This window comes from Diadema setosum, chromosome 20 (genome assembly GCF_964275005.1).
Source record: "Diadema setosum chromosome 20, eeDiaSeto1, whole genome shotgun sequence".
Taxonomy (NCBI): domain Eukaryota; kingdom Metazoa; phylum Echinodermata; class Echinoidea; order Diadematoida; family Diadematidae; genus Diadema; species Diadema setosum.
Window position 1 is genome coordinate 27,323,388 of NC_092704.1, and position 27,052 is coordinate 27,350,439.

At 36.9% G+C, this 27,052-nt stretch overlaps 1 protein-coding gene across 1 annotated transcript in view; it reads right to left on the reverse strand.

The window, feature by feature from the left end:
• Window positions 1-22,188, reverse strand: part of LOC140243552 (formin-like protein 2) — a 200,773-nt gene extending 178,585 nt beyond the window's left edge. The window contains 1 exon segment of the mRNA XM_072323222.1: window positions 22,064-22,188. Coding sequence (XP_072179323.1) covers window positions 22,064-22,180 — 117 coding nt within the window. The 5' untranslated portion in view covers window positions 22,181-22,188.
• Between the last annotated feature and the right edge of the window lie 4,864 nt (window positions 22,189-27,052).

The window sequence follows — 27,052 nt, forward strand, 5'->3', positions numbered from 1 at the left end:
ACTTAATCAAACACTGTAGAGGGAAAAATATTCTTAATTAAGACAACAATAAGCTATTAAGGGTATAATGACAGGAAATTACACATGATAACTTTTATGGCAGACACTAAACATAAGATAACTGAAGCAGCCTGGGCTTGCACATGCACACACAATATCATGAATAACAAAAAGGTTGAACATTTGTTGTGTCAAATACAAGAAATGGAGTCGATATCTAGAGTCAGAGCCAATGTTCTAAACTTGATATCTATGAATATTGATGGCATAAAAAAGGAAGAAGTGATGGTTACTGGAAACGAAATTCATGAATTGTAGCCAATGACCTTCTTCGCAGCATGAAATTTTCGTGAATTGCCACTGGCATTCAATGTACATACATGGTAGTGTAGAAAAGAACTTCTACTAGCATTTCAATTTCATGAGTCTTGGCTTCTCGCGAAATTTGCAAAAATTCCATGCACACAAAATTTTTTGGTTTTACAGTATAACTGGTAGAGCATCAACCATGACCACGTGTGATAGTATTGTACCTTTGATAATACAGCAGTTCTAACTTTGGCTGGTTTCGAGCTATCTCACTTCCATCTCTTTCATATATTTTGATAAAAGTCAACATAAAAAACAAAGTCATTGAAAAATATTTGTCATAATCTGGCAGGGAATTGATTTCCCAAGCCTGTAAGTACTATTGAGTATTGGGGAAGGATGTTTTTCATGGAAGAGGTGGTATCAGTGTGGAGAACCTTAAAAACATTCTCATACTTTCATAGTACACACCCCCTACTGTTTCTGGGTAATGAAATGAGTACGCTGAAACCATGGACATTATTAACCTCGGCTTCAGTTTCCTCCCCCTCCCCTCTCCTTGGGGGGGGGGGGGGGGGGGACAGCTAGCATAACATGCCATCATGTAACACTTTTGGGCCATAGTGCATATTTCCAGAAGATAATAGTGAACACAGCATAATAAGGTGGGATCTCTCTTCTTTATATGGGTTAACTACTGTTGGTATGATCACACCTGCACTGCAGGTTTCCAACGCTTGTGTGTATGTTTTTGTGAGATAATGAGAAATCTCTCATGAAATATGAAAGAATGTGTACTTCTTTTAGAGGAATTCACGATTTATTTGATGAAAACTGGTCTTGAAATGGCTGAGATATCAAAAAAAAAAAAAAAAAAATCCTAATGAAACGCACCAGGCCACAACTTTTATTAGGATCTCCTTGGTTTATCTTTTTTTGGATATCTCAGTCATTTCAAAACTGATTTTCATCAATTAAACTTTCAGCTCCCCTTATAAACTGTATGCTCTTTAATATTTCATAGAGTGATTTCTAAATATCTTGAAAAATGTTAAAAGCTGAATCCTCACTTCAAACAATACTACAGTATATCATACCTTAATGAAGGCATGAAAGTGATTTAGGAGTTAAACAGGATTTTCGTTCTCCTCATGATTACAAAATGAACATCACGCAGCATTGATAAATTCATTCAATTAACTCTGAGGAGATGAATATTACCAGGACTACTTTGGGGGTAAGCAGTGTATCCAGAAGCCAGATCTTCTCTCAACATACACTTATATTAAAGTTAAAAAATTAAAAATTCATCATTCCTAAAGTAAGATGATAGTCATACCAAATTTTGCTCTGAAATTAATTGAATTGTCAAGTTTGATTCCTCATTTCCATTTCTTTCAATCTGCAGTAACTTTACATGGAAAGTTGAACAGTTTGAAATACTACTGACGAATTGAAAAAAAAAAAAACAATTACTACATGTATATCACTTAAAAATCAGATCAACAATAATTATAAGAATGGTAAATTGCAGTTGATGGTCTTCTTAATGCAATTGTGTAAGACCACATGCTAGAAATCTAATGCAAGTATTATGGTACTGCAGTGCTGTATGGAGGACATGTTGTACAATGTATGTGTTGAAGGAATGCAGCTTTTAAATATTATCTTCAGACACACTGGCTCAGCAGTGGTCTGGCCTTGGCTCTGCCAGAAGAGCTTGGTGGTATCTGCCAAATACAGCAGAAAATGTAGCTTATAAAAAGGGATCGTATAGTTTTGATTGAGACTCAACTTCAGGTTTTTATCATTTTTTGGTGAGATAGTGAGAAATCTCTTCTGAAATATGAAAGAGCATGTAATTCCAAGAGGGATTCAATGTTTGTTTGATGAAAATTGGTTTTGAATGGCCGAGCATCCAAAACAGAGCAATCTTAATAAAGTGTGGGACCCACATTTTATTACGATCGTTTTGTTTTACTTTGTTTTTGGATGTTTCAGCTATTCCAAACCCGATTTTTATCAAACAGACTTTGAATCCCTCTTAAAATGGTATGCTCTGAACTATTTTATAAGTATTTTCTTAGTATCTCGCAAAAAAAGTTAAAGCCCAATTTTCATATCCACCAATCCTGTACCATTCCTTTAAAAGAGAAAATATGAGAACAAAATAGTATGAATGTACAAAAGAGAGAAATAGCGAGACCTTGACATACGTAACATACCTGTAACACTATTCTACACAGCTTAATACACTGAGCAAGAGAAAAAGCAGAAATACCCATGAAAGATTAAAAAAAAAAAAGAATATGGAGTAGCAGCTTTTATTCATCATTGAGTAGAATTGACTTGATACAGTATGAATGCATTGAGAAAGGAGATGAGTCAGATAAGGAAGGCTGTACCCCTCTGACAACTACAACTTCAAGAGAGCATTGATATTTCACGCACGAGTGTCGCCAGTGGTAGTTAGAGAGTTAATAAGGAACGAATAATTCCCTGGACATGCGTGAGGACACTAATTCATAGTTTAGTGGTCATGCCTTGGCTGGCAGATGGGGCGCCTATCGCCACATTCATACTGGGTCCCAGTGTCAAGGGGAAAGTCTGGAGAGATCTCTTCTTTTTTACAACTGACTGTCCACATGGACATTGAGAACCACTATTCAAATAAAAACTTGTGTCAAATGATTTGGAGAGAAGAATATACCGTAAAAGTGGAAATTTTCGCAGTGTTGAAATTTTCACACATTTTGCGCAACCAGAAACTGGTGTGAAAATAAAAGCACGCAAATATTTTTGCTTGCTATATGTTCCAATAATTGATGTCTTGATTCCGTGGAATTAAGAACACCCGAAAGTCTTCTTACCCAGCCGAGCGCGAAAAATTAGTCACACGAAAATATCCACTTTTACAGAAGACCCTTGAACATTGTTTTTACACACAGGGCCTACATGTAGATATCTTTTTTAAAATGTCAGAATTAGATTTTTTTCTATTTTTGTGGTGTTTTTTTCACAATATTTGTTCATTCATTGTGTTGTCATGAAAACCTAGCCTCTCATAAGATTCCTCATATCATGTCCTGAGCAGGACTACACCAATAAAACTGAGGTGTCAACATATCGTCCTATTAATAGCTTCATCAGGAAAAAATGACAGAATGTAAACACTGCCTTCTCATGCATGGATCAGCAAATAAAAGAGGAGCCAGCACAGTCAGCCATATCCAACAGTCACAGTACTCTCAGTTGTAGGTGTATACTTGATGTGTAATTTTACATCACCAATCAGATAATTCTTCCACGCTTGACCTACAATAAACATTAAGTTATTCAGCTTAAATACTCAGAGATAACAATATGCCTCAGTCCAAAAGGAAGGCCATGGTGGTTTGAAGCAAGAGGGATTAAATGGGATTAGGTAATCCCTATTCATTGGTGATCAGTTTCCAGACATCCGTGCCATCTGTGCAGAAAGTGCTCAAGCTGAGACCGCAAATGAGAGAACAAAGCATAGTATAGTCTGACTTCTGTTATTTGGCCATGTCGGGACTGACGCCTATCCGGATGAGCGATTTGGCCGGATATGAGAGAAACAACGAGTACAAGTAGGCTGCCGACCTAGTAGTAGCTACATAGGTAGTGTACACTGCAACAGAAATGTAATTTATGCTCATCTACTTAAAATCATAGAAATGAAATTGAAACATCTTCTGTAAAATTCATCACATGTTTCTGTAGGTAATATCCAAGGTAAATTCCATGAGTTTTGTAGAAGTTTTAATTGTGTTTGAAATCACTTGTTTTTCTTTTTCTTTTTCTTTTTTTCTTTTTTGCCTTCACTGCTTGAGGGTGTCTGGGTAATAGAGGAGGCTGGATAAGAGAGGGCCGAGTTAAAAGAGGTCAGACTGTATGGGTTAAAGCAATACAGATCTGCATGCTACAGTCTGCATGCTACAGTATGCATAAGATTGTCGAAAAGTCACAAAGTCCTCATTTGAAAATAATAATAGACTCCTTAAATCATGGCAATTACAGTATGGATTTTTTTCAGGGTAAGCCAATATTGGTTACGTACCATGGAGAGATGAGAAAAATGTACATGACTCAATTTCTTTTCAAACAAATGGAGTGACATAATGCTTGAATACAGCCAAGCTGATGGCTTCAAAGTGAAAGAAGAAAATTGTCTGTGTACGTGTCTGTAGTTAGTAAAAAGAAAAGTAATCATTTGATATTGCTGTAGAAGCATTTCATTTTCACTTTCACTATATTCTTCTGTAAGAATTGAATATCTCTCCTTTTCAAATATGATCACTTTACAGAAGTCTTCACATTATTGCTTTACTCTCCCTCTCTATCTATTGTTCATACTCACACTCTCCCACTCCACTCGTGTATCATACACACACATTCGAAACATTGAACGCTGGCGTTAAACAAATCCATTGATTTTTGCCATTAGCCGGCGGGTGTTCTAACAAGCAATCAATCATTCACAATGCTACTTTAGTGGATTTTGGTGGTATACTACACACCTCCATTACTCCTGATGTTTATGCTCGGATCAGCCGGACCCTGGCCGCAAGGGACGTCGCTCGCGATGTGTGCTACAACTGTACGTGCACATGCTATTGTGCGCACTTTCGCACGATCATAGTCTTCGGTTTGCTGGGAAGTCTAGACAGGAGGATTTTCCAGTTTAAGAGATGCGTGGGGTTGGAGTTTCTGCTTTTGTTTGGCATGCAGTACCACGCCCACACGCATGATAACATCTTGCATCCTATTCTGGACCCACCATAAAAATAGGCAGAGAAGAGGGTTACTAAAGTCAAAAACATCTACAGTGTACTTCTATGACTCGTATCATAAATGCTGTCCGGGCTTGACATAGGCGGTGGCCCGGGGCCACTAAAAATTGATGCCAGGCCACCAAATTTCCAATAAAGGTTATCCTATGGTGACCCAATCAGGTAGCTAAAAAAAAAAAAAAAAAAAAAAAAAAAAAAAAATGAATTGTGATATCTCTTTACTTTGGGCCACTAAATTCCTTTTTGGGGCCACAAAAATTCAGATTCAAAGATTTTAGTGGCCCAAATGATGGGCCACCAGAAAAAAACAGTTAAAGTCAAGCCCTGGTTGTGTTGGGGGATTGAACCCTAGGCCTCTCTATTGTGTCACACCTCACCACTCAATGCATTATTCCCTACATGTACAAAATCAGCATTAAAAACTGATGAGGTACAATTGTATGCCCTTGTGTACAAACAATAGAGCCAAACACAATGTAATTTCTTTGGCGAAATTGTCAGGTGTATAGTGATCCTAAATTATGACAAAATGTGATACACTACGATTCAACTCTGAAAGATTTTAAAAAGCAAACAATTTTTAGTCTGCTCACTTTTGATATAGTAAAACACAAATTTGTTTTACTCATCAAAGCAATTTAAGAGTCACTTGCCTTTTACCAGGATCAAACCTTGAGATTATATCACCATCAAGTATCATTTATAGGTCTCTAACCTTACATATCCTCTCAAAATTTTTTGGCCTGCATGTCCAAATATATCGAGCAAGGACAAGGACATCCAAGTATTGCATTTTTAGAGAAGCTCCCGTTACAATGTTTGTACAACCTGCACATGCAAAGGAACTATGGGAGTGCAATATCATATTCAAGGATATGATTTTTTTTTTTTTTTGAAAGTGAGGCCAGACTATAATTAAGAGGATATTTTCAAGCCTGGGCAATGTCACACCTTTTGGCATCCAAGAGAGGCAATCGCGAAGGGCTTTCTAACCGATGCTGGTAGCGACACGTCGGCGAGAGAGCACATTCGCACGTCTGCGCACGAATGCAGGTTCACACCACGAGGTGTGACAGCGTATATACTGGCATGAGGTATTAAACGAGTCTGGAGCACTCAGAGGTGTGAGTGTTAGTGTCAAGGAACATGGTTATCATTATATTTATATGTAAAACACACACAATATGGCCTGAGTCTGTGTGAGCAATCGATCACAAGTACAAATGATGTCAATATAAAGTAGTGACGATATTAACACTTTATTTGCCCAGGCACTTCTTTCATCAGTATCTATCTGGATTCCTCTAAACTTGACCTAATGGTTCACTAGTTAATCCCACTTAAGTTTAAAATGCTTTAGTCTAACAAAATGACCTCTGACCTAATAATGGGATTAAAACACAAGTTTTTAATATTCATGTTGTTCACATACACTGTGTGAGACAAATAGCAAGGGTTTCAAATAAAATCATGATGGGCTGACTTTTTGTATTACAATGTACCACACTGAAATTCAGGTGTTGTTTTTTTTTCTGTCAAATAACAAGAATTATCAGCTTGTACAAGAATTAAGTTTTGAGAAACAAAATAGTTCATAAGTTAGCCCAATTAGATTTAAAATGAGTCAGTCCAACAAAACTGAATGATGGTAGAACAGAGATTACTGGTAGGGAGATTCAGATAATCTTAATTATCCGTTCTGTAAAAGTGGAAATTTCTGCGTTGTGGAAATTTTAACGCATTTCGCGCAACCAGAAGCTAGCGCAAAAATAAAAGCATGCAAATATTTTTGCATGACATACCGTGGAATTAAAAACACAGCTTGGATTTCATCTTACCCGGCCGAGCGTGAAAAATTACTCGCGCGAAAATATCCACTTTTTAATACTGTATTTAGTTTCCAGACCTCAGTGCCAATTGACAAAGAAAACCGTCAAGTGGAGGCGCCAATCAACAAATAATGTGGAGCAAGGTTTGATTCCCAACAATATGCATTTTACAATATTTTTGATGCACATTTTTGTTTTGTACAATTTTTTTATTCACCACAGCAATGTTTGCTTTGAGGGGGGTAAGTCACTATACGACTCAAAACGACATGCTCTAAAAAACGACTCCCATGGATGCAATGCTTGGTGGGAAATTTGATGCCAGATTCACAGGATTTTTCTTACAAAAAAAAAAAAAAAAAAAAGCTTACAATTGTTCCTTCGAGAATTTGACCCTCCCTATGACAGGTCAAATGCGGCTACGGAGTAAATCTAGACCCCAAAACTGTGTGGGTTTTGTTGTTGACTTTGATTTGCCATTTTAGGCATGCAACCAAATGACACGGTAGGCTCTACTGTACATTGTTGGCTGTACAATTATATCACATGTAGGTATGGAAGTGACTCATCTTTACGGATCAATACCTTCTGATCTATAGATGCAAAGCAAGCCGACTCGTCAAAGTCAGCACTTTTAGTTGACATATTATGTCCGGTACATCTGGCTTTTTAAGATATCAAAGGCAATCTATCTTCAAGTTTGATTTAAATTTTTACTGCTGAAATGCATAATATATGTTCTGGACTGTTCTTTTTCTTCCATTCTTTACATTCATCAGAACAATTTCCATCTGAAATAAACTTCAGGACTGAAGGAGGCAAAATGAACAGACAAAGAACAATTAAACTCTTCATCTTGTAATCTATATGACTGGTAAAAGAATCCTTTCACGGTATACTGAGAACCTGATGCCAATTTTGTGAAATCTAGGGAAAAACATGGCATAAATATAATGTGAAATTGGAAGGTGGCTCTTAGTGTTGATAAAATTATAACAGAAATATTTTGTCTGAAGAACACTTCAATGGCAATATGTGACCTACAGGAGGTGTATCAAGTTTAGAATAGTCAATATTTACCTAGTTTCACTGGCAAGCTTTGATACATAGTTAAACCATGGATGTATTTGTATTTGTATTTGTATTTGCATTTGTATTTGCATTTGCATTTGCATTTGCATTTGCATTTGTATTTGTATTTCGCTGTATTTTTATTTGTATTTGTATTTGTAGTTGTAGTTGCATTTGTATTTGTAGTTGTATTTGTATTTGTATTTGTGTTTGTGTTTGTATGAATACAAACACATCACACAAACACACAAACACAAATTTGTGTTTGTGTGTTTGTGTGATGTGTTTGTGTTTGTGTTTGTATTTGTATTTGTAGTTGTAGTTGTATAGTGTATGTGTTTGTATTTAAAAATACAAACACATCACACAAACACACAAACACAAAAAAAAACAAATCTGTGTTTGTGTGTTTGTGTGATGTGTTTGTGTTTGTATTTGTATTTGTATTTGTAGTTGTATAGTGTATGTGTTTGTATTAATACAAACACATCACACAAACACACAAACACAAATTTGTGTTTGTGTGTTTGTGTGATGTGTTTGTGTTTGTATTTATATTCGTATATTTGCATTCATATTTATATTTATATTAATATTTACATTTCTCCAATTTCATTCAACTCTCTCCTTTTTCTATCAGTCCTGCATCCCCACCCCCTCCTCAGGGAAAATTAACTTGAGTCTAAAGAGCCACTCTTCTGCCCTAGTATAGCCTTATGATATGTCTCATTCAAACATACAATATAATGGATCGGATTTAGCATCATAATCAATGCTGCACACTGGCCAGTAAAAATCACTGCCGGACCAGTAACTTTTTCAGGAATGGACCAGCGAAAAAAAAAGAAGAAATCTCTGGATTGCAAGCAAAGCACAAGAAATCTCCAAACTGATTAGAACATGACCCGAGCACCCTCACCTTTGACCTTAGGGGATTAAAAAACATAAATAAAAAATATCAAATAACAACGCAGTTTTCAAAAAGAATTATGATGGACTGATTTTTGCATCACAATCCAGATCACAAGAGCTTGTGTTTCCTTTTTTCTATCTTTCTTTTTATCTCTGTCAACAAACAAGAATTTTCAGCTTACGCCTCGCACTGCTAAAATCGAATTTGACATTCCGTCAGTGTTTGGATATATGGCTATTTGAATGCAGGTCTGTCAGATACTCATAGTGATGCATGTGCAGACGGAAAATTTTGAGAGGAAGGCAAGTCCAGACTTTCCCATCCCAGGTCATGCAAGCAACAGTTATTATCATTCTGCTATGTGCAGTACACCCCTGGCTATACCCTGGTATACAGTCTTTATTAGTGCACACTATGGAATGGTGGGGGGGGGGGGGGGGGGGGAAACAGCCCTGTTATCGCCTTCACAGTAGGATCCAGCTTCTGAACCGACTCGACAACCGACATTACCTTTAATAAGAAGGAAGCAGGAGGATATGAGTAAGATTCTTTTTTTTCTCTCTTCTTTTTTTTTTTTGCATCACTTTGGACCACGCCATAGTAGTCTGGAACCAGTTATCTTCATACCTAGCCTTCCTTTTATCAACGCCCCACTCAAGAGACAACAATCAACGTTTGCTTTGGTTTCAATGAGCTTAGTTCCTCGAAAGATGCCCAAATGCACGGGGCATTACTGTCATGTACTAACTATGCGAAACTATCATTATACACTTTATTCAAATATCACAGGCCACTTTCATTTACAATTCGACCAGTCAAAGATTATTCTTTACACTTCCGCAATGGACAGAGTGATCATCATCTTCGCAGATTACCACAGACATACATTGTAGCGTGCAAACAGGCTATCAGTGGTTGTGAAGAAGTTAAAGGCATAATTTGCCATAAAAAATAATGCAGATGAAACAAAAACCCAGCATTAGTGCTTAAAAATAGTTCTAAAATATGAGAAACAACCAAGTATAGTCGATGTTAAAGGGATCATACAGTTTTGGTTGATACCTAATTTCAGGTTTCTAACATTTTTTTTTTTTTTTTTTTGGTGAGATAATGGGAAACCTCTTATGAAATATGGAAGAGCATGTAATTCCATGAGGAATTCAACGTTTATTTGATGAAAATTGGTTTTGACATTGCTGAGATATCCAAAACAAAGCAATTTAATAAAGTGTGGGACCAACATTTTATTACGATCACTCTGTTTTACTTTGTTTTTGGATGTTTCAGTCATTCCGAACCCGATTTTCATCAAATAAACTTTAAATTCCTCTTAAAATGGTATGCTCTGTACTATTTCATAAGTGTTTGGGTTTATTTTTTGGTATCTCACAAAAAGTTAAAAGCCCAATTCTCATCTCCACCAATACTGTACTATCCCTTTAAATATTGTCAAATATACAAAATGTGAACAGTAGTTAAAATAAAAATGTTTCCAGACTAAACTATCTCCTTATATTTTAGGCTTTATTGCAAAAATTTTATATGGAAGGATGTTTTGTGATACAACTGACCGACACATGCATCAAAAGTGATATCTTGAACATTTTCAAATCACTGCTCCCAAAGGTAAACAGGACCTTTAAACATAGTCAGCAAATGCCTGCATGTACATATGTACATCAATCGATCATATTGGTCAAATCTATTTAACAATCTATAAAACATGTGACTGTTTCACAAGCTACTGGATATCAGTGGTTGTGATATATAGACATTAAACAAACTGTCTCTTCTCTAATTGTTGTTTCTCATCTCTGTTTGCGGATTATTTTTCTTCTCTCCGACATACAGTGTACTTAAATACACTGCTCAGTTCTTCCAAAAGGATCCTTGGGATTTTCTTGCAAAGTTCACTATTCAATCTGCAGGGATATAAAGCTTGGCAGGAGCATTGTGCATCAATTGAAGGGTTTGTTTGCAAAAACCGATAAGTCCATTTTTAAAGATTTTGAAGTACGATTTCTGTCATAATGTACAAAATAATACCTTTTAAATGATACATTGGTCACTACATGTAAAGGTATATTTTTGAAGTTATGGTCAAAAGAAGCAAAAATTTTCTTATTATTCTCTTTATTTTTCTTGACCTTTAATCGCAAATATCTCCATTTGGCAAATATGGACTTATCGCTTTTTGCAAACAAACTCTTCAATTGTACATATGTAAAAGTAAATTATCATGATATCTTGAAAGCATTTCCTTTTCGCTTTGACTCTCATCAAAAAAAAAAAAGTATACAAACCAACACATATTTAAAATCACTATTTGCCAGACTCCATTGGAGAACTTGATATGTACACACTATACAAATTTTCCTCACTCATTGACAAGTAGACAATCACTCCTTGTCTTGCATTTATAAAGTCACCTTCGTTTTTTCAAGAACAGTTAACTGTGTGCATCAGACAGTGGCCGATTAATACTTTTCTCAAATTTGCTCTTGAAATAACACTAGTATTTACTCAGTAAGTGCGGCTCAATGCCAAGCAAACAGTATTACAAGTGACAACAGTGCATCTCTGTCTTTCTTGCTCTCTCTCCTTCTCTTTCTTTCTCTCCCTCTTTGAAAGGCACAATGCCTACATGTACAATTGTACCTGTACAGGAAAAGTATTTATTGCAGTCACTCTGCTGAAAAATCCTAGGAAATGTATACCAATGTGTGTGTCATTGGGAAAATATGAGCTTCAGATAGAGCATATTGGCCCGAATTCACGAAGGTGGTACAAATGAAACCATGGTTTAAACCATAGACAAAAACCATGGAGCGCCAAGTGTCGCATGAAATATTTTGTTACAAAATCAGTCATTTCGTTGATGAAATGATTATTTTGTAACGAAGTGACAACATTTTGTAAATAAATGAACATTTCGTCCACGAAATGATAATTTTCTGTCCGAGAAATGATAATTTTGTTAACGAAACGGTCATTTTGTCGACGAAATGACCAATTTCATAACAAAATATTCCGTGCGACACTTGGCGCTCCATGGTTTTTGTCCATGGTTTAAACCATGGTTTCATTTGTACCACCTTCGTGAATTCGGGCCATTGTGTTTGAAGGTACGCAAAACTACTAGCTGATCAAACAGCCAGTATACACTGTACATGTATGTGTCTAAATGTAGCACTGTATGCACACTGCACTGTATTATGTCCCAGTAATTGACTGTGACGAATGTACTGCATACTTAGAATTGCAGACTGTATCAGTAATCAAAATACCTTGTAGTAGCTAAAAGGGCATTCTTATACTTTTTCCCCTCTATACTGCATGTATACATGTAGCACATACACACACACCCACGCACATGCACACAAACAAAGTTGAAATAACTATTCAACAGTTGATGTGATTCATAATTTGAATGTTGACATGGCAACATGGAGCTCTCTCAATGCATAATAATCTGTGAAAAACAACAACAGCTTGTGGTAGTCTTGTCCGACATTGGAATGGAAATCTTTTGATATGATCTAAATTCATATCCTCCTTGAAAAATAGAGAAAAATTAAAGAAACAGAACATGTCAATATATGATATTTAGTGAAGATTAGTGCACAAGCAAACTGAAAACTTGTGAGGTCATGACAGTCATCATCTAGATGAAAAAAAAAAAAAAAATCATATAAAATGTCTTGCACAAGGGGGAAAAAAATCCTTAGCCTGATACTGCAATCTCACTTTTCTCATACATTGTAAATCCAAGATTTCCACTACATTGTACATTTCACCCTAGTCGCTTCTCTTTTCTTCTTGTTGTAGAATCATTTCAGATTCAATTCCATGGGATAAAGAGAAAAAAGACTACTATGCATTGTACATGTATGCAATGTACATACAACGGTGCTACCGGAACGTCATATCCCACTGTGTTGCTGAATTGGAGGCATCACCCCTCACACAATACACCCACTCTCTTGGTCTTTAAAAAGTACTGTCTGGACCAGCTTGAACAGTGAGGACTTTGGACCAGAAAAGTTTGTTTTGTAGTGACTCACCCCTGACTGGTGGGGGAGGGGGAGGGGAGCAAGAGAGAGGGACAGAGATAGGAGAGAATGGAATAATATATTCATTTATATACCACCATTTACAAGCCTTGACATTGGTTCCTTAGCCCATTATGGAGCCTTTCCAAGACAGATATGGGACGCGGAACGAAGAAGTTTTGCAGGAACGGAAGAAGTTGGAATGCTCCCATGAAGCACACTGCGTGACCCTTGGTGTCATACCCCACATTCCTCACTGGTGGAAGACAAGGGTAAACTGGGTCGACTGGAATGTTAACAGCACCGTGGAAAGAGAGAAACTGTAATGAAATCTGACTCACTCACAATTAACGCCTGATAACTCTGCCCCCAGAAGTTTCCAAATCGCAACCATTTCCTTGAAGTGATGGATATGTTTGAATGGACCATTAACATCTTGCTCATTATTTGCTCTGTAATATCCCCACCCCTATCCCCTCAAGAAAAAAAAAAATTCCAAGGAACATGAGAAATAATCATTGCTGGCACATGGTTTCAATCATAAAAGCATAGAAAACAAATCCAGTTTGGCTGCTGCCAAGTGGGCTGGACATACAACAGAGCTAAACTCATATCTTTCATGATCCATCAAGATAAATTGTTTTGTACAGCATCTAGGAACACTTGCTATAACAGTGTCCAGAAATGTGAAATATAATACATTCTAAATCAGCCATTCAGAATAAAAGTCAGCCATTAATTTTTCAACCAGATTTTAAATGCTTAACTGCAGAAAGTTTTCTCAGGCCTGGCAAACCAACATGAATGAAACTTCCACAATTTACAATGTTGTATATTAACTTCCCATATGGTCCATCTTAACATCTTGCTATACAGTATGATCACTCACATATTAAATATAGGCCTACAGTGTATATCGAAGAGGTAGCACTGCAAATTACAAGACATAGTTCTCAAGCTACAGCATGCCCTTCTCACATTACCTATTTCATCCCAAATCGAAACCTTCATTTCCCTTTTGTTGTTTGTTTTTAGCAACCATATGACGAAGGAAACTATACTACACAGGGAGCTAGACAAATTTCACAGTACATGCAGGCTGGTCTCTAATTTGCTGAGTTACAGTGTACAACGTACAAGGAAGTGTTGAATAGCTATTACTTTTATGGGGGAACGACAACTAATGTATAAAACTCTAGGAAGAGAACAACTTCAGAAGTGGCTTCGAATGTCATCAAAGTCTCGGTATCTCTGCCCCCCACCCCACAGTTGTATTCTCATAGCAATTGATAGCATTATCATAAAGCTACAGCCAATAGGAGAAAGAAATACATTTGTAATAATACAGCTGGAGAAATGGAAGCAGAATACTCTTGTAGATGATCAGATCTGCCATGAGCAATCATTGACTGTTACAATACAATCTCTTTATGAACAAAACCTAAACCTAACCCTAGCATGAACAAAATTGGCAAACTTGATCAATGAAATGAAATGGGGGGTTGGGAGTGCTGAAGCTGACTTTGTTGCATTTCCATAGACAGCACGTGTTATCTACGCGCAGATCTGTTAGCCTTATCATATCCCGACCCTTATTTCCTCTGCAGGTACACAAAACCTCACGCAGTCCTGTAATAATAAAGCTTCATTAACTAACCAATGCAAATTTGGCGGCAACCGAACCGCGGGCTGACTCAGGAAGAGCCGCTGGAGACTGCGAAAATGTCCTGATTAGACACATTTCCCTTGATCAGAAGTGGCTAATTACACACGTTATTTGCATAGTTTTTTTCTCACACAACGGCCAGATAGGCCGCGCATGACTTTTCGGGAGCATGCTCCAGGGGTGTCTTCTAAAGCTATTCTTGCATTCGTATTGATCAACGCCACAGATAACAGCTGGCCTTCTGGGGGTGCTGACATATTACAGGAGGGGACATTATTTTATAAACACACCATCCGATACAGTGTAGCTGCATTTTCATGCTGGAGTGAAAATGCTCTGATTTCCATCAACCACAAATTATGCTTTCTTTCTTCCTTTGGGTTTCTGTTTTTTACAAATTCACCGACAGGTAGGCCTACAGTAGTTAACACAGTTTTGTTTTGTTTTTTTCTTCTCTGAAATCACTGCTAATAAACCTCTTTAGACAAATTCATGCATACATGTAATACATGTAGATTTGTAGCATGTTATGATCAAAAGACAATACAACATACAGTATCTCAATTCAAGGGGAAACTAATCATAACAGTGATAGACTGAATCCTCATCAAGCACTTGCACATTATAACCAAAAACAAAACAAAGAAATTGTTGTTGCTGCTGTTGTTTTTCTAACCTCAATATGTAAGAAAGATACCTAAATATACATTGTCTACAAGAAAAATCCAACCCGAGGAATTTCTGGCATGTGACCCATCCACAGCAAGTTCATATTATAATATAAACCAAAAGAAAAAAATAACATTCCAACATTTTCATTGGACCCCAAAGTGAATAACAGCACTGCAGCTGGACTGTTCCTACACATTCCAAAGGCACTGAGTCATAATACGATTAGAGCCATAAAAAGGCGGGCAATCTGCAGTGCAGGTAAATTGTTGTTGTTTTTTGGCCTACTTGAAAAAAAAGGAGGCAGATTTATCATAAACTATACCTTAAAAATATAAAAACAAATGTGTTATGAAGTGATATACCGCCATACCTATACATACTTTCTAGCAGACAGAGTTTGGTAACGATATTTTTGTTCAGTTTTCAGAGTACTTATCAACAATAATTCAGTCTTGAAAATGCCAATTATAAGTTCCTAAGCCACAGTTGGGGTCAAGAAATTCAAAAAAGTACAATACTGTCTGGAATGGACCTGCAGATACTGTAGGCCTACGTGCATTGTAAATTTCAAGAAATCTTATAGGTAGAACAATGTTATAAATTCTACTTTATGAATTCCATCACTATTGTCTATTGCTTTGAATGCAAATTACAGAACTCCAAGAAATTCAACATTTTATTCATGAGCATGAAACCAACAGATGACACTTCATAATATTTGTGGGCATTTACAACATTTGTACTTGTACGTTAAATTTATTGTATTGGTGCACGTACATGTACACTAGCTGCACGCTATAAGTACATGTAAGCTTGGCATACAATTGTGGATAGGATAAAGTACTGTTAAATACTGTTTGACAGGGCACAGTGGAAAGTGAAACCTCCTCACACGCCGCAGCATAATAAGAAACTTGAATACCGGTAATGTCTTATTTTAACAGCAATTCATAATCAGTGAACAAGAGTGGGGGTTTTTACACTTACAGTGTACAAAAGAACTTGTTGGCAACATGTAAATAGAAACGTGTACGCCCTACCAGTCAAACTCTACACGAGTAATTTTGGCAAGTCTCAAAACAAACTTGATTCATGTTACTAAAAAAAAAAAGAAAAGTTTCTCAATTCATGTTTGGCCAATCATATCATCTGAACATTTTCTTCTTTTTTCCAGGGGGGCCAGCCAGGCCACCTAAGCAAAAGTTTCAGGTGGCCAAAAATGGATCGTTAGCAGGGCTCAACAATCACTGCTTTTTCTGTAGGACTGATTTTTTTTTTTAATCTATCATACACGGTTCGAGTTTTAAAGCTTGAACTTCTAATGCCAGCAAACTTTCGTCTACCATGTGGTGTTAGTGCATAATACAACTTGTATGCACAGACTCTTGTTTGTTTATAGCTCCATAGTGAAACACATGTACCGGTACACAGTATGAAGTGTTTTATAGGGTGTGTACAGTTCTGGTCGAGGTGAGGATTTAGCTTTTAACGTTTTAGATAGATATTCAGAAACCACTCTATGAGATGTCAGAGAGCATGCAATTTCTATTAAGGGGTACCAAAAGTTTATTTGATGCAAATCGGTTTTGAAATGGCTGAGATATCCAAAAACAAGGTGAAAAAAAGAGATCCTAATAAAAGGTGTGGCCTAGCTGTAGTCTTTTATTATTATCACTTTTTGGATATCTTAGCCATTTGAAAACCAATTTTCATCAAATAAACATTGAATCCTTCATAAAATTACATGCTCTTTCATATTTCATGAGAGGTTTTTCAGTATCTCACTTAGGAATGTTCAAAACATGAATCCCCACCTCAACCAGTACTGTACAGTCCCTTTAAATACTGTTTTCCAGCAGCAGAGACAGTCACATTCATGTCTGAATGCCTGATAGAAAATTCTGTAGAAGTTTTAAAACTAGAACATTGGTCACCATCAAATTCTTCTTGAAGTCTGACATCCAGTCATGGTTAAATGCAGGACAGCTCGACTCTTGAAGTACTTACAGTCAGTACAGATGGCCTTGTTAACAGAAACTGTGTACGTGACACATGTATTAAATGTTTATAATATTATAATGTAGAACACTCAAGGATGTACAAGTGACTATCAGAAAAGTGGTTTCTAATTATCTTTCAAAAAGTTCAAATCTGAACCCCCCTCCCCAACTCAACCGTAACTATACCATCCCTTCAAATAACATTTTGTCACAATCCCCATGGTTCATAAAAAGCTGGCGAGAAGGCTAATCAAATATAACATGGAGCAACTATACTTGCCCCCAAAAAACATCATCAAGGAGTCTGCCTATGATGACAAAGAAAGACAGAGAGATAATTAAAGAAAGACAAAAAGAGTCAATGAAAGAATAAAGAAGACAGGGAATGACAGAAGGAATGAGATAAAAACAAGATTATTATAAAGAGAAAGAGAAAAAGAATGAGAATGAGACAGAGGCAGCCGCTGTGAAAAACAGGAAATTCTGCAAAATTTGCCCCCTGCGACAGGAGACACAGAACAATGCACACTGCACATGGCGTGCAAAACTAGGCTGTTTTCACACGTACCTAGAGTGCGTACAGTGTAATTTGAATCACGATCGAATCACGATGTAACGATGCATCACTATCATCATGATTCAAAAGAAACAACTTTGTTCAATTGTATGCATGCATGCAAATTGGAATTGTGTGGGGGGGAGGGTGATTTGGATCATAATTCCAATTGTGATACAAATGACGGACCCGAGATGTTTTTCAATCACGATTCTCCAGAATTACGGAACAAAACAGTCGTGTGCACAGATGGACCATCACATCACGGTTTTGTTTTGTTTTTTGAGGGGGGACAGAGCTTACAGCGACCCTTTTTCAACCACTTCCACAGAAAAACTGTACTCAAATTCTCACACTACAGTCAAAACCTGTGCTACATGTGGCCTACAATGAAATGGCTCAAGAGTGAATTGGGACCTCAGAAAGAAGCCACTTCTCCTCTCCTCGCGCTCTGAAATTCAAAACAGCAGAATCCTCAAAGCCTTTCTCGGTCGTGTGAACAAAGATAATTCCAATCGTAACTGATAATCGTAATTGTAATTCAGCATTGCAAATATGATTCTCGACCAGCGTGAAAACAGCCGTAGCTCCACCCAATTCAAAGCAAACCAAGAAAGTTACACAAAAGAGGAAGAGCACTCACACTTGACAGCCAAAACAAACTCACACAAGTCAGACTCACAAGAGGGCAATTTAAAGACGCTTTGATTTGATTTGATGCCACAAACATGTTGTCTGTATTAAGATGATTCAAGGTATTGCCTTCACTGTCACAAGGTTGTGAAATCTCTTAAATTCCAACATCTGGTGTATAAAAAAAGAGTATTTTTTAAGAGAGGTCTGCATGCATTTCAAACAATGAATTAAAACAGCAAAGTTTTATTCTAAAGACAGAAGGGTGGTAAGCAATGAACATCTCCTCTTGACGTGATTTAGAATTTTCCCCCACAAATCGTTATGAGGTTTGAATGTAAATTGTACAGTGCATTCTATTTTGACATTGCATAACGATGCTCATATTGGCCATCCCATTCACCTACAGTGTACATATAATGCACCAATGCAGTTTTCCTTATGGTATTTTCTTGTTCGACAATGTGTTATCAAACATCACAATCACAAAAGACTATTGAGCAGATTCTTTCAACTGATGCTTTTTAATAGCCCAAAATATTGGACATTTTCGGCATAGCCTGACCACTGGCCAGAACTTACCCGGGCGAACTACAAAATGTGGGACGAGGTGCGCACAAGATCGTATTGACCATTTGGTGTCTAACATATTTCCTGGAGGTATTCCTGCCTCAGACACTCCTTGACATCCACGTCATCACCATAGCAACACACACACACACACACACACACACACACACACCAACAACAAGTTCTTGCTGAGGACTGTGGTTGAAAGGATGTACACGAGTACATATGTGCCTTTGATACAGCATTTCTGCTTTAAACTCTTTAAAAAATATCGAGGGAAAGGAAGGTTACTCACGAGAAGACAATATGGCAGGAAAACGTCACCTAATCCTGGTGACCGCTCCATCCGTAAGTGGGTGGTATAGACAGTCGTCATTTCCTAAAATATCTTTGATTTCAATAGTGTCCAAGATTTTTTTTTTTCTGATTCAGATCAGATTCATCTTTTATTGGTCTATGATGGGGCATAGATTTTTTTTCCCTAAGTTGACATTTGTCCAATAATCATGACAATGCAAACACATCTCACATTACGCGTACAATTACTATTACCTCAATGAAAGTTACAATGAACACAAACAGCACCATATTACACAATCATGAATACAAAATTTCTTTAACCCATTGATACAGCTCAAGTTACTGTACTTTGACCCATCCCAAGCCCCAGTCTTTTGAGTTTGCAGACTGATGATATGATAACTACAGGCAAAACTTGTGTGAAAAATTCAAAATGACACAAAATAAAATGACTATCTACAAAAACTACTGAACATTTTAAATAATTTCCATCATATCTACTAGTTTATGTCTCATGAAAAATCACTGAGATTTGTACACTATTAAGGATGGGGAGATCTGTTAAACCTCCATCACGAAGCAGTGGTTCATTCCACTGCGCATAAAATGATCAAACCTGTAGTTTGCAAACCTGTAGTTTGTGTTGGCACAATTCTGCAGAACTGCGAAAGTTACGTACAAGTGTAGCCATATCAGACGTGATCATCGATTATACGGCAACCACAATCTATTTTTCATAAAGTCGCAGCACTTTAAATGAAGAAAGTGGCAGTGTTATGCACTATAGTTTAATAGCTGCATTGTAGACAGAAAAGGCATTCATGTTTATGTATAAACTGCCAATATAGCCTTTCAAATTCCATTATTACTCGATCACAAACTTTTACAAAGTCTTCCAAATACTGAACACAAATAATATCAGTCAAGCAGAATCATATCAACGCTCCATGGAACAACCATTGGAAATATTACACATTACACCTTGCATCAACAATAAAACACAATTTCATGTTGCGTTATAAAGGAATTCAATATGTTTACATTTGTTACCAGGTAAGGTATTAACATTGGATTTATTCAAGCAGATTGATTCGTCTGCATCAATGAATGGAACACAATCACAGGTGGAGGAATAAAAGGCCTGTGGTTTCAGAATATAATGGATTACGATAGCAAAAATTCTGTCAAACACAAAAAGTTGTACAATACAAACACACACATGCAAGTACATATTCAAGAGAGATAGAAAAAAAATATATGTTTCCAGCTTTATTTTTCATATAATTGCCATATCATATACATTGCCATTCACATCAAATCCCCCTCCTTCAACAGATCCCAATACTGCATACAACTACACCTTCCATTATCATGCACTTTGCCCTGGAAAGAGGAATAAAAAACTGATAGACTTTGAACAGTAAATGAAAGGGAAGGAACAGTTGCAAGGAAAATGGATTCAGGCATTCTTGCACTCTGGAGAAAACTGTGGGTTAAACAGCAAAAAAAAAAAACAACAACAACAACAACAACAACAACAAACATACAAACACACAAAACAGATTTAAACATCAAAATAAAATGAAAACTTGTATGAAAGATGAGGCAAAAGATGTCCTGTTGATTGAATGAAGTGCAAAAATTGAAATAAAGTTGTCATTAGTCAGTGTAAAACAGGTACCCCGTGCTAAAAAGTTCTTAAAAAAATTATGTAAGATGTCATATTATTTTAGGAAATATTACATCATCATTAACCTTGTCACAATCTTTCGCAACGATATCAGGATTTGATAGTTCTGCTTCCAAGTTGCCACCCATAGTTTCCGCAGTCTCCTGAGGAAATTCACTCTCGCCACTTCCATCTGCCTGTCATGAATAATACCTGTTTAAAGCAGTCCATTTTTCATAGCATACAATACATTTGCATTGACTGTGAACGATATTCAGTACTTGCATGGATACATTCATGCTCTTGAAATATCCTGCTGACAAACAATGTACAAGTGTACACATGTGTGCATCAAACACAAAATATGTCACTGAGATATAAAAACTATTCGATTGAAATATAAGCTGGCTGTCATCTGCAGTATCTGCTATCCCAGGAGGCAAAACTAACAGTTCATTAATTGTCAAGAGTCAGAATAACCGTGCACTGCATACATAATATCAAACTCATCAAACAGGAAATTTACATTGATAACAGTTGATGTACGACACGTAATGTGATTCGCATTCTCATTTGGATTAATTACAATTCACGAAATCGAACAAACCAAGTCATTCCTGGAAGCAGCAAGCCACCGGTACTGTGTCACTTTCTGCAAAAAAAAAAAAAAAAGACAACTCAATCTCTCTCTCTCCCTCTTTCTATCTCTCTTTTTGTCTCATTCTCTTTTAGTTTCTCTTTCTTTGTTTTTCTCTACAAATATTATGGGGAATAAAAGATCAGGATCTGTTCACATTACAACACGAATGCATTGTCATGTGCGAGTATGTGCTGCATATACACATACAGAAAAATCAAGACACAGTTGCACGATTCAGCACACAGGGATCTGTTTATTTCTGCAGGCCGCGACTGTAAACAGTGGAAGTGATGCCCACAGGTTGGTATTGAAAAAAAAAAAGACTCCAGATTGAGGCCATAAAAGCAAAAGACAAGCGTGGTGGCTTACCAGAATGCGCATGAAGCGGTCGTCAAGTTCCACTTTCTCCGGCATGGCCTGCTTGGGCGCCATCATGGGGTAGCTGTTTCTCCGCCTCAGCTGGGGTGTGCCCTGGGCGTTCCCCATTGTGGTGGAGGCTGTGTCTGTGCGCTCAATACGCTTTTCAAGTCCTGGTAAGGTTTAACACCGGTTAAGATATATCCGTCCAGGGAGATGGGTTTCCTTGGTCGAAACAATGAGAGAAAGAGACATTTATTTTAATCTCTCCTCTTTACCTATAATATTTGTTATGGGTAATGCCAAAGATATCCTATAAAATCAAAGGTTTACCCTTTATTGATGCATCAGTTAAACTCTTTAAGTGTCCAGCTACTTTTACCTGTAACTGGTCATGCATTTTCTTTGACGTTTAGCCCAGGGGATGAGCTGAATTTGCTTCAATATATTTCCCATTGACACCTGCCCGAGTATATTGGGGGAGAGGGGGTGGGAGGGGGTGGGAGGGGGGTGGGGGGTGGGGGGATTAGTCTTCAACAGGTTAGGATTATTCATCCAAACTTGACCTATTGTTGTATAGCAATAGCCAGCCCACTTCCACATAATGGTGTGCCTCAATTGGGATTAAGGAGATTAGATAATCTCTTTTCATGGGTGGTTAGCTTTCAGACATTTGTGCCAATTGGGGGAAAAGGCACTCCACTGGACATGCCAATTAGTGAACACAGCAAAGTACTAGAGGGTTGAAAGAGAAAAAGAAAAATAGTTTGATTATGGCCTGCTTGTACAAAGAAGGCTTCTCAGTATGCATGAAAAGAACAAAAGCAGGCATCTTGAGTGAGTCTTTAATAGCACCTAGGGTATAATACAGGGGGAGAAGACAGATATGTTGGGAAGAGAAGAAAGATCAAGGGAGCTTTACCCAAATACATGAAGTGCTTTGACTGGAACACTCACAGTGTGCACAATACTTTAATGCAAGCAGGCAGCATATTGATGATTGCATAATATGTTTTGCAACATATGAAGGGTTTGTTTGCAAAAACCGATAAGTCCATTTTTGAAGATTTTGAAGTACGATCTCTGTCATAAAGTACAAAATAATACCTTTTAAATGATATATTGGTCACTATAAAGGTATAGTTTTGAAGTTATGGTCAAAAGAAGCAAACATTTTCTTATTATTCTCTTTATTTTTCTTGACCTTTAATCGCAAATATCTCCATTTGGCAAATATGGACTTATCGGTTTTTGCAAACAAACTCTTCATATTATACACTCATGGATACAAAGTTTTGGTGACAAAAAAAAAAAAAAAATCAGGAGAAATTAGCTAAACTTTGATCAGAACTGGTGACTGTAAATGATCAATGTCCTTTGATTCACTTTCATGTTATTGTTAAAATGAATGCTTCTGCAGTAAACACAGACCACAGCTGTATATATGCCACATTGAGTGCAAACCATGGTTTTTATGCACTTTGATGACTTGATAACCTGTCTGCTCTGGTACTGCATTGTTATGTCGACATGATAAACTTTGTTTTTGTGGAGTATTTTGTTTCACTCTCATTATCAAAAGATAGATTTGAAAAGTACTTGTATCAATGACTATAGTAAACTGCTATAAAGTACATTGTAAATGGTGGGAATTAATCTACATGCAACTGAGCAAAGGTTTCTCACCCTGTATTAAAGCAAAGAGGTCTAAGCCTTTCTATCATTCACTACTACCACTGATATGCGTCATTTGAAACTGAAATCGTTTTGAAAAAGGGAAGTGAGGAACCGGCAACAGTATTTGCCCATTCCTCCTTACTTGTATGCTGTGATTCTATGTAACCATAGAGAAACTCAACCTATAACAGTTTCTCTAAGTGCCACGAATGTTGCAATACAACAAAATTAACCCACTGAAGACAAGTTCCAAGAATACTTGGGCACGTGTCTATGGGAAATGCATGAATAGCAAAATCAGCCCCTCCTCAATGGGGATAAGTGAAACAGCCACTCCATGCATTTGATTATTGTACAAGTTGACTTTTTTTTTGGGGGGGGGGGCTGTATCAAGATAAATTATTCAAAATTAATCTTAAAAAATGCAAGCCTTTCAAACTTTACCACTTTTTTTTTCAAAAACAAACAGTAAAATTGGTCGCAAGTAGGAACTATAGGCCTATATTGCACATCATAATTGGATGTCTATAAGCTCTCTGACTGACTTTAATACAAACACTCACACCTTTACCGACTATTTTCTATTCTTTTTTAAGTGACCTCAGATAGAATAAATTTTATAATACTAGTAAAGGGGAAAGTGTTGCATACAACCTGTATGTGCTGGAAAAAAATATATATATATATATTATATGCCCTACATGTATAATTCATGGAGATTTGTGAGGAAATATTAATAACAGCACAATTCACATTAGGCCTATTTTGTTGCATCAGCTTTCAGTTTTTCATAATTTTCATAATTTTCTTTAGCTGAGACATACATTTGTAGGCCTACATGTATATCTGACTTTAAAATGACTTTTGTAGTACCTTTTTCATGAATATTTGATTTTTAAACAATTAAAGTCTTTAATAATATGAAGGTCAACTTGAAAATGGATAATACATTTCTCTGTATTAAAAAAAGAAGAAGCATGAGTACATTTGAAGTTTTTTACAAAAGAAAAGAAAACTAACAGCCTGTGAAGATAAGAAAATATATGTAAAGTGCACAAAATCCACAAGACATTCCAGTGCGATGTGGGTTTAAATTAAAAACAAAAAACAAGTAAATTTCAATCATACTGACTGATCCAGATCGAACTTTCATGAATATCTGACATCATCAACAACAACAACAAAGACGGAAGCAATGACTGAAAGAGATTTACTCTGGTCTCTGGCTATCTATGCTTCCTAACCGTTACAAGAATAGTGCGAGTATAGGTTCTGCACAGTGAATTAGGAAGAAGAAGAAGAAGATGGTTTGGCAGGCATACCTTTCCCTCTTTACAACTAGATACTAAACTTCGATGGAAAAGAGAGTATTAAGTATTGTGCTTCAAGCATAACAATATGTAGATCTAGAATCTATCAAGAGTTCACAGCTTTCCTAAAAAAAAAAACTGCAAACAAAACTGACGCTACTGAATCACAAAAAATCAGCCAGCGACAGTCCCGATGATGAAAGCTCTGCGGGAGCTCCGGCCAGCGATGCCAGGAGGATTCGCCTGCCGCGAAGCCAGCAAACTCCACGCAGGGTAAACGTTTGACTGTAATGTTTGTAAATGTTAAACTTTAATATCACGAAACTTCGGCGCACTTACCTTATCGTTCAAGCAATATTCCGCAAAAGTTAAAAGATATTAAATCCACATGTTACAGAGAGATGACAAAAGTCATTTCACCCTTGATGAACTCCAGTTAGAACTTTGTTGAAGCAAACGAGTCACAACGATAACTTTATTCCCATCCAGATCCACACAGCTGGTTGGAGGTTAAAAAGCCGTCGAACGGTTTATCGTACGTGAAGTAAGTACTGTACACCATACGTGCGTTCAAAACATCAATATGCTATGCTTGATGGGGGCGGAAGGTCGTAGGTGGAGCTCAACTGTATTGGCTTTTCATGTGTACTGTATACGATCCTTTCGCATGCATGTCGGAGAAAGCGTTACCCCACCCCAACACTACTCGATCCACCGTCCACCACAACCACCACCACGGTATCACCACCCAATTATAGCTGGCGCTCTTCCGCATGGCTCGGTTACTGCGATAATAGGCCTATACTCGTGGTAGTATTAAACGGGTGCAACAATGACTTCGTAAGCACCTTGCGTTATCATGATTCAGATTGTAAACAAAAATGCACCCTCAAAAAACAAATAAACAAATAAAACAAAACACAGAGCCTTATGCCTTCATTGACTCTTTTCCGTTTTACAAATTTAGGGAGAGAAGCTTTTCAAATTGGTTTGTATTGATGAAATCCAATCAGTTATTTCGATGTTTGTGTGAAATCAAAAAGATCGGAGCGTGTCTCTGCCTTCTCGGGAAGAAGGTATTATAATATTGATTGCAGAAATGAAGAAAATCCAGATTTTTCGTTTCTATCTTTGTGATTTTCAACGAATGTCCATTCATGAATAGGATAAACAAAATAATACGAAATATTCCAAGTATATACCGGTATAAACAAAAATTTCTATGCGTGCAGGGGAAAGGTAGGCCTATTGGGAAGAAGACTTTATGAAATATTCCATGAGTTATTATTCTTTAAATGTGTCGTTATAATATGCATGTAATAATATTTTTTCTCTTAAGTCTTTATACTCTCAACCCTATATTGCAGTTTAGTATAATTTTCCCATGTATGCCATTAAAGGGTGAATTGTTAATTTTGGGTTCTTCTGAATGACGACTAATATTTCACTGAAACTGAACTGGAGGACAATTGAACTGCATGGGCTTTATACTTCGTATTCGACTGGCAGACCACTAGCACTATATGTATCGGTTAAATTGTGTAAATCATTTACAAGATTATTCGGTATGCTGAAAATGATTTAAGAGTGGAACCAATATTGAAAAGAGTTGGCGTAAACATGGCATTTTGGAACGAAATGGAAATAATAATACAGTATCAACAAACCGGGCATTTTGGTTGACTCTATGTCAGTAGTTCTCTTTACCAAAGTAAAACATTTCTTATCAGTCTTCCCCATCATAATAATGGTTTATTTTTCATGTACAACTTCTCAGATGCAGACATATACGTACGTTTACTAATAATGTACAGGGGCGGATCCAGGAATTCCGTAAAGAGGGGCACAAAAATATCTCTTGTGCTACTTTATCCGGGTTTCATTTCATTTTTTTTTTCTTTTGTTTTGAAAAAAAAAAATAAAGAGGGGGCTTGCGCTTGGTGCGCCCCTCTGGATCCGCCACTGATGTAGGTTTAGAGCAAACTTAATATCAGAATGATTTTCGTAAATATTC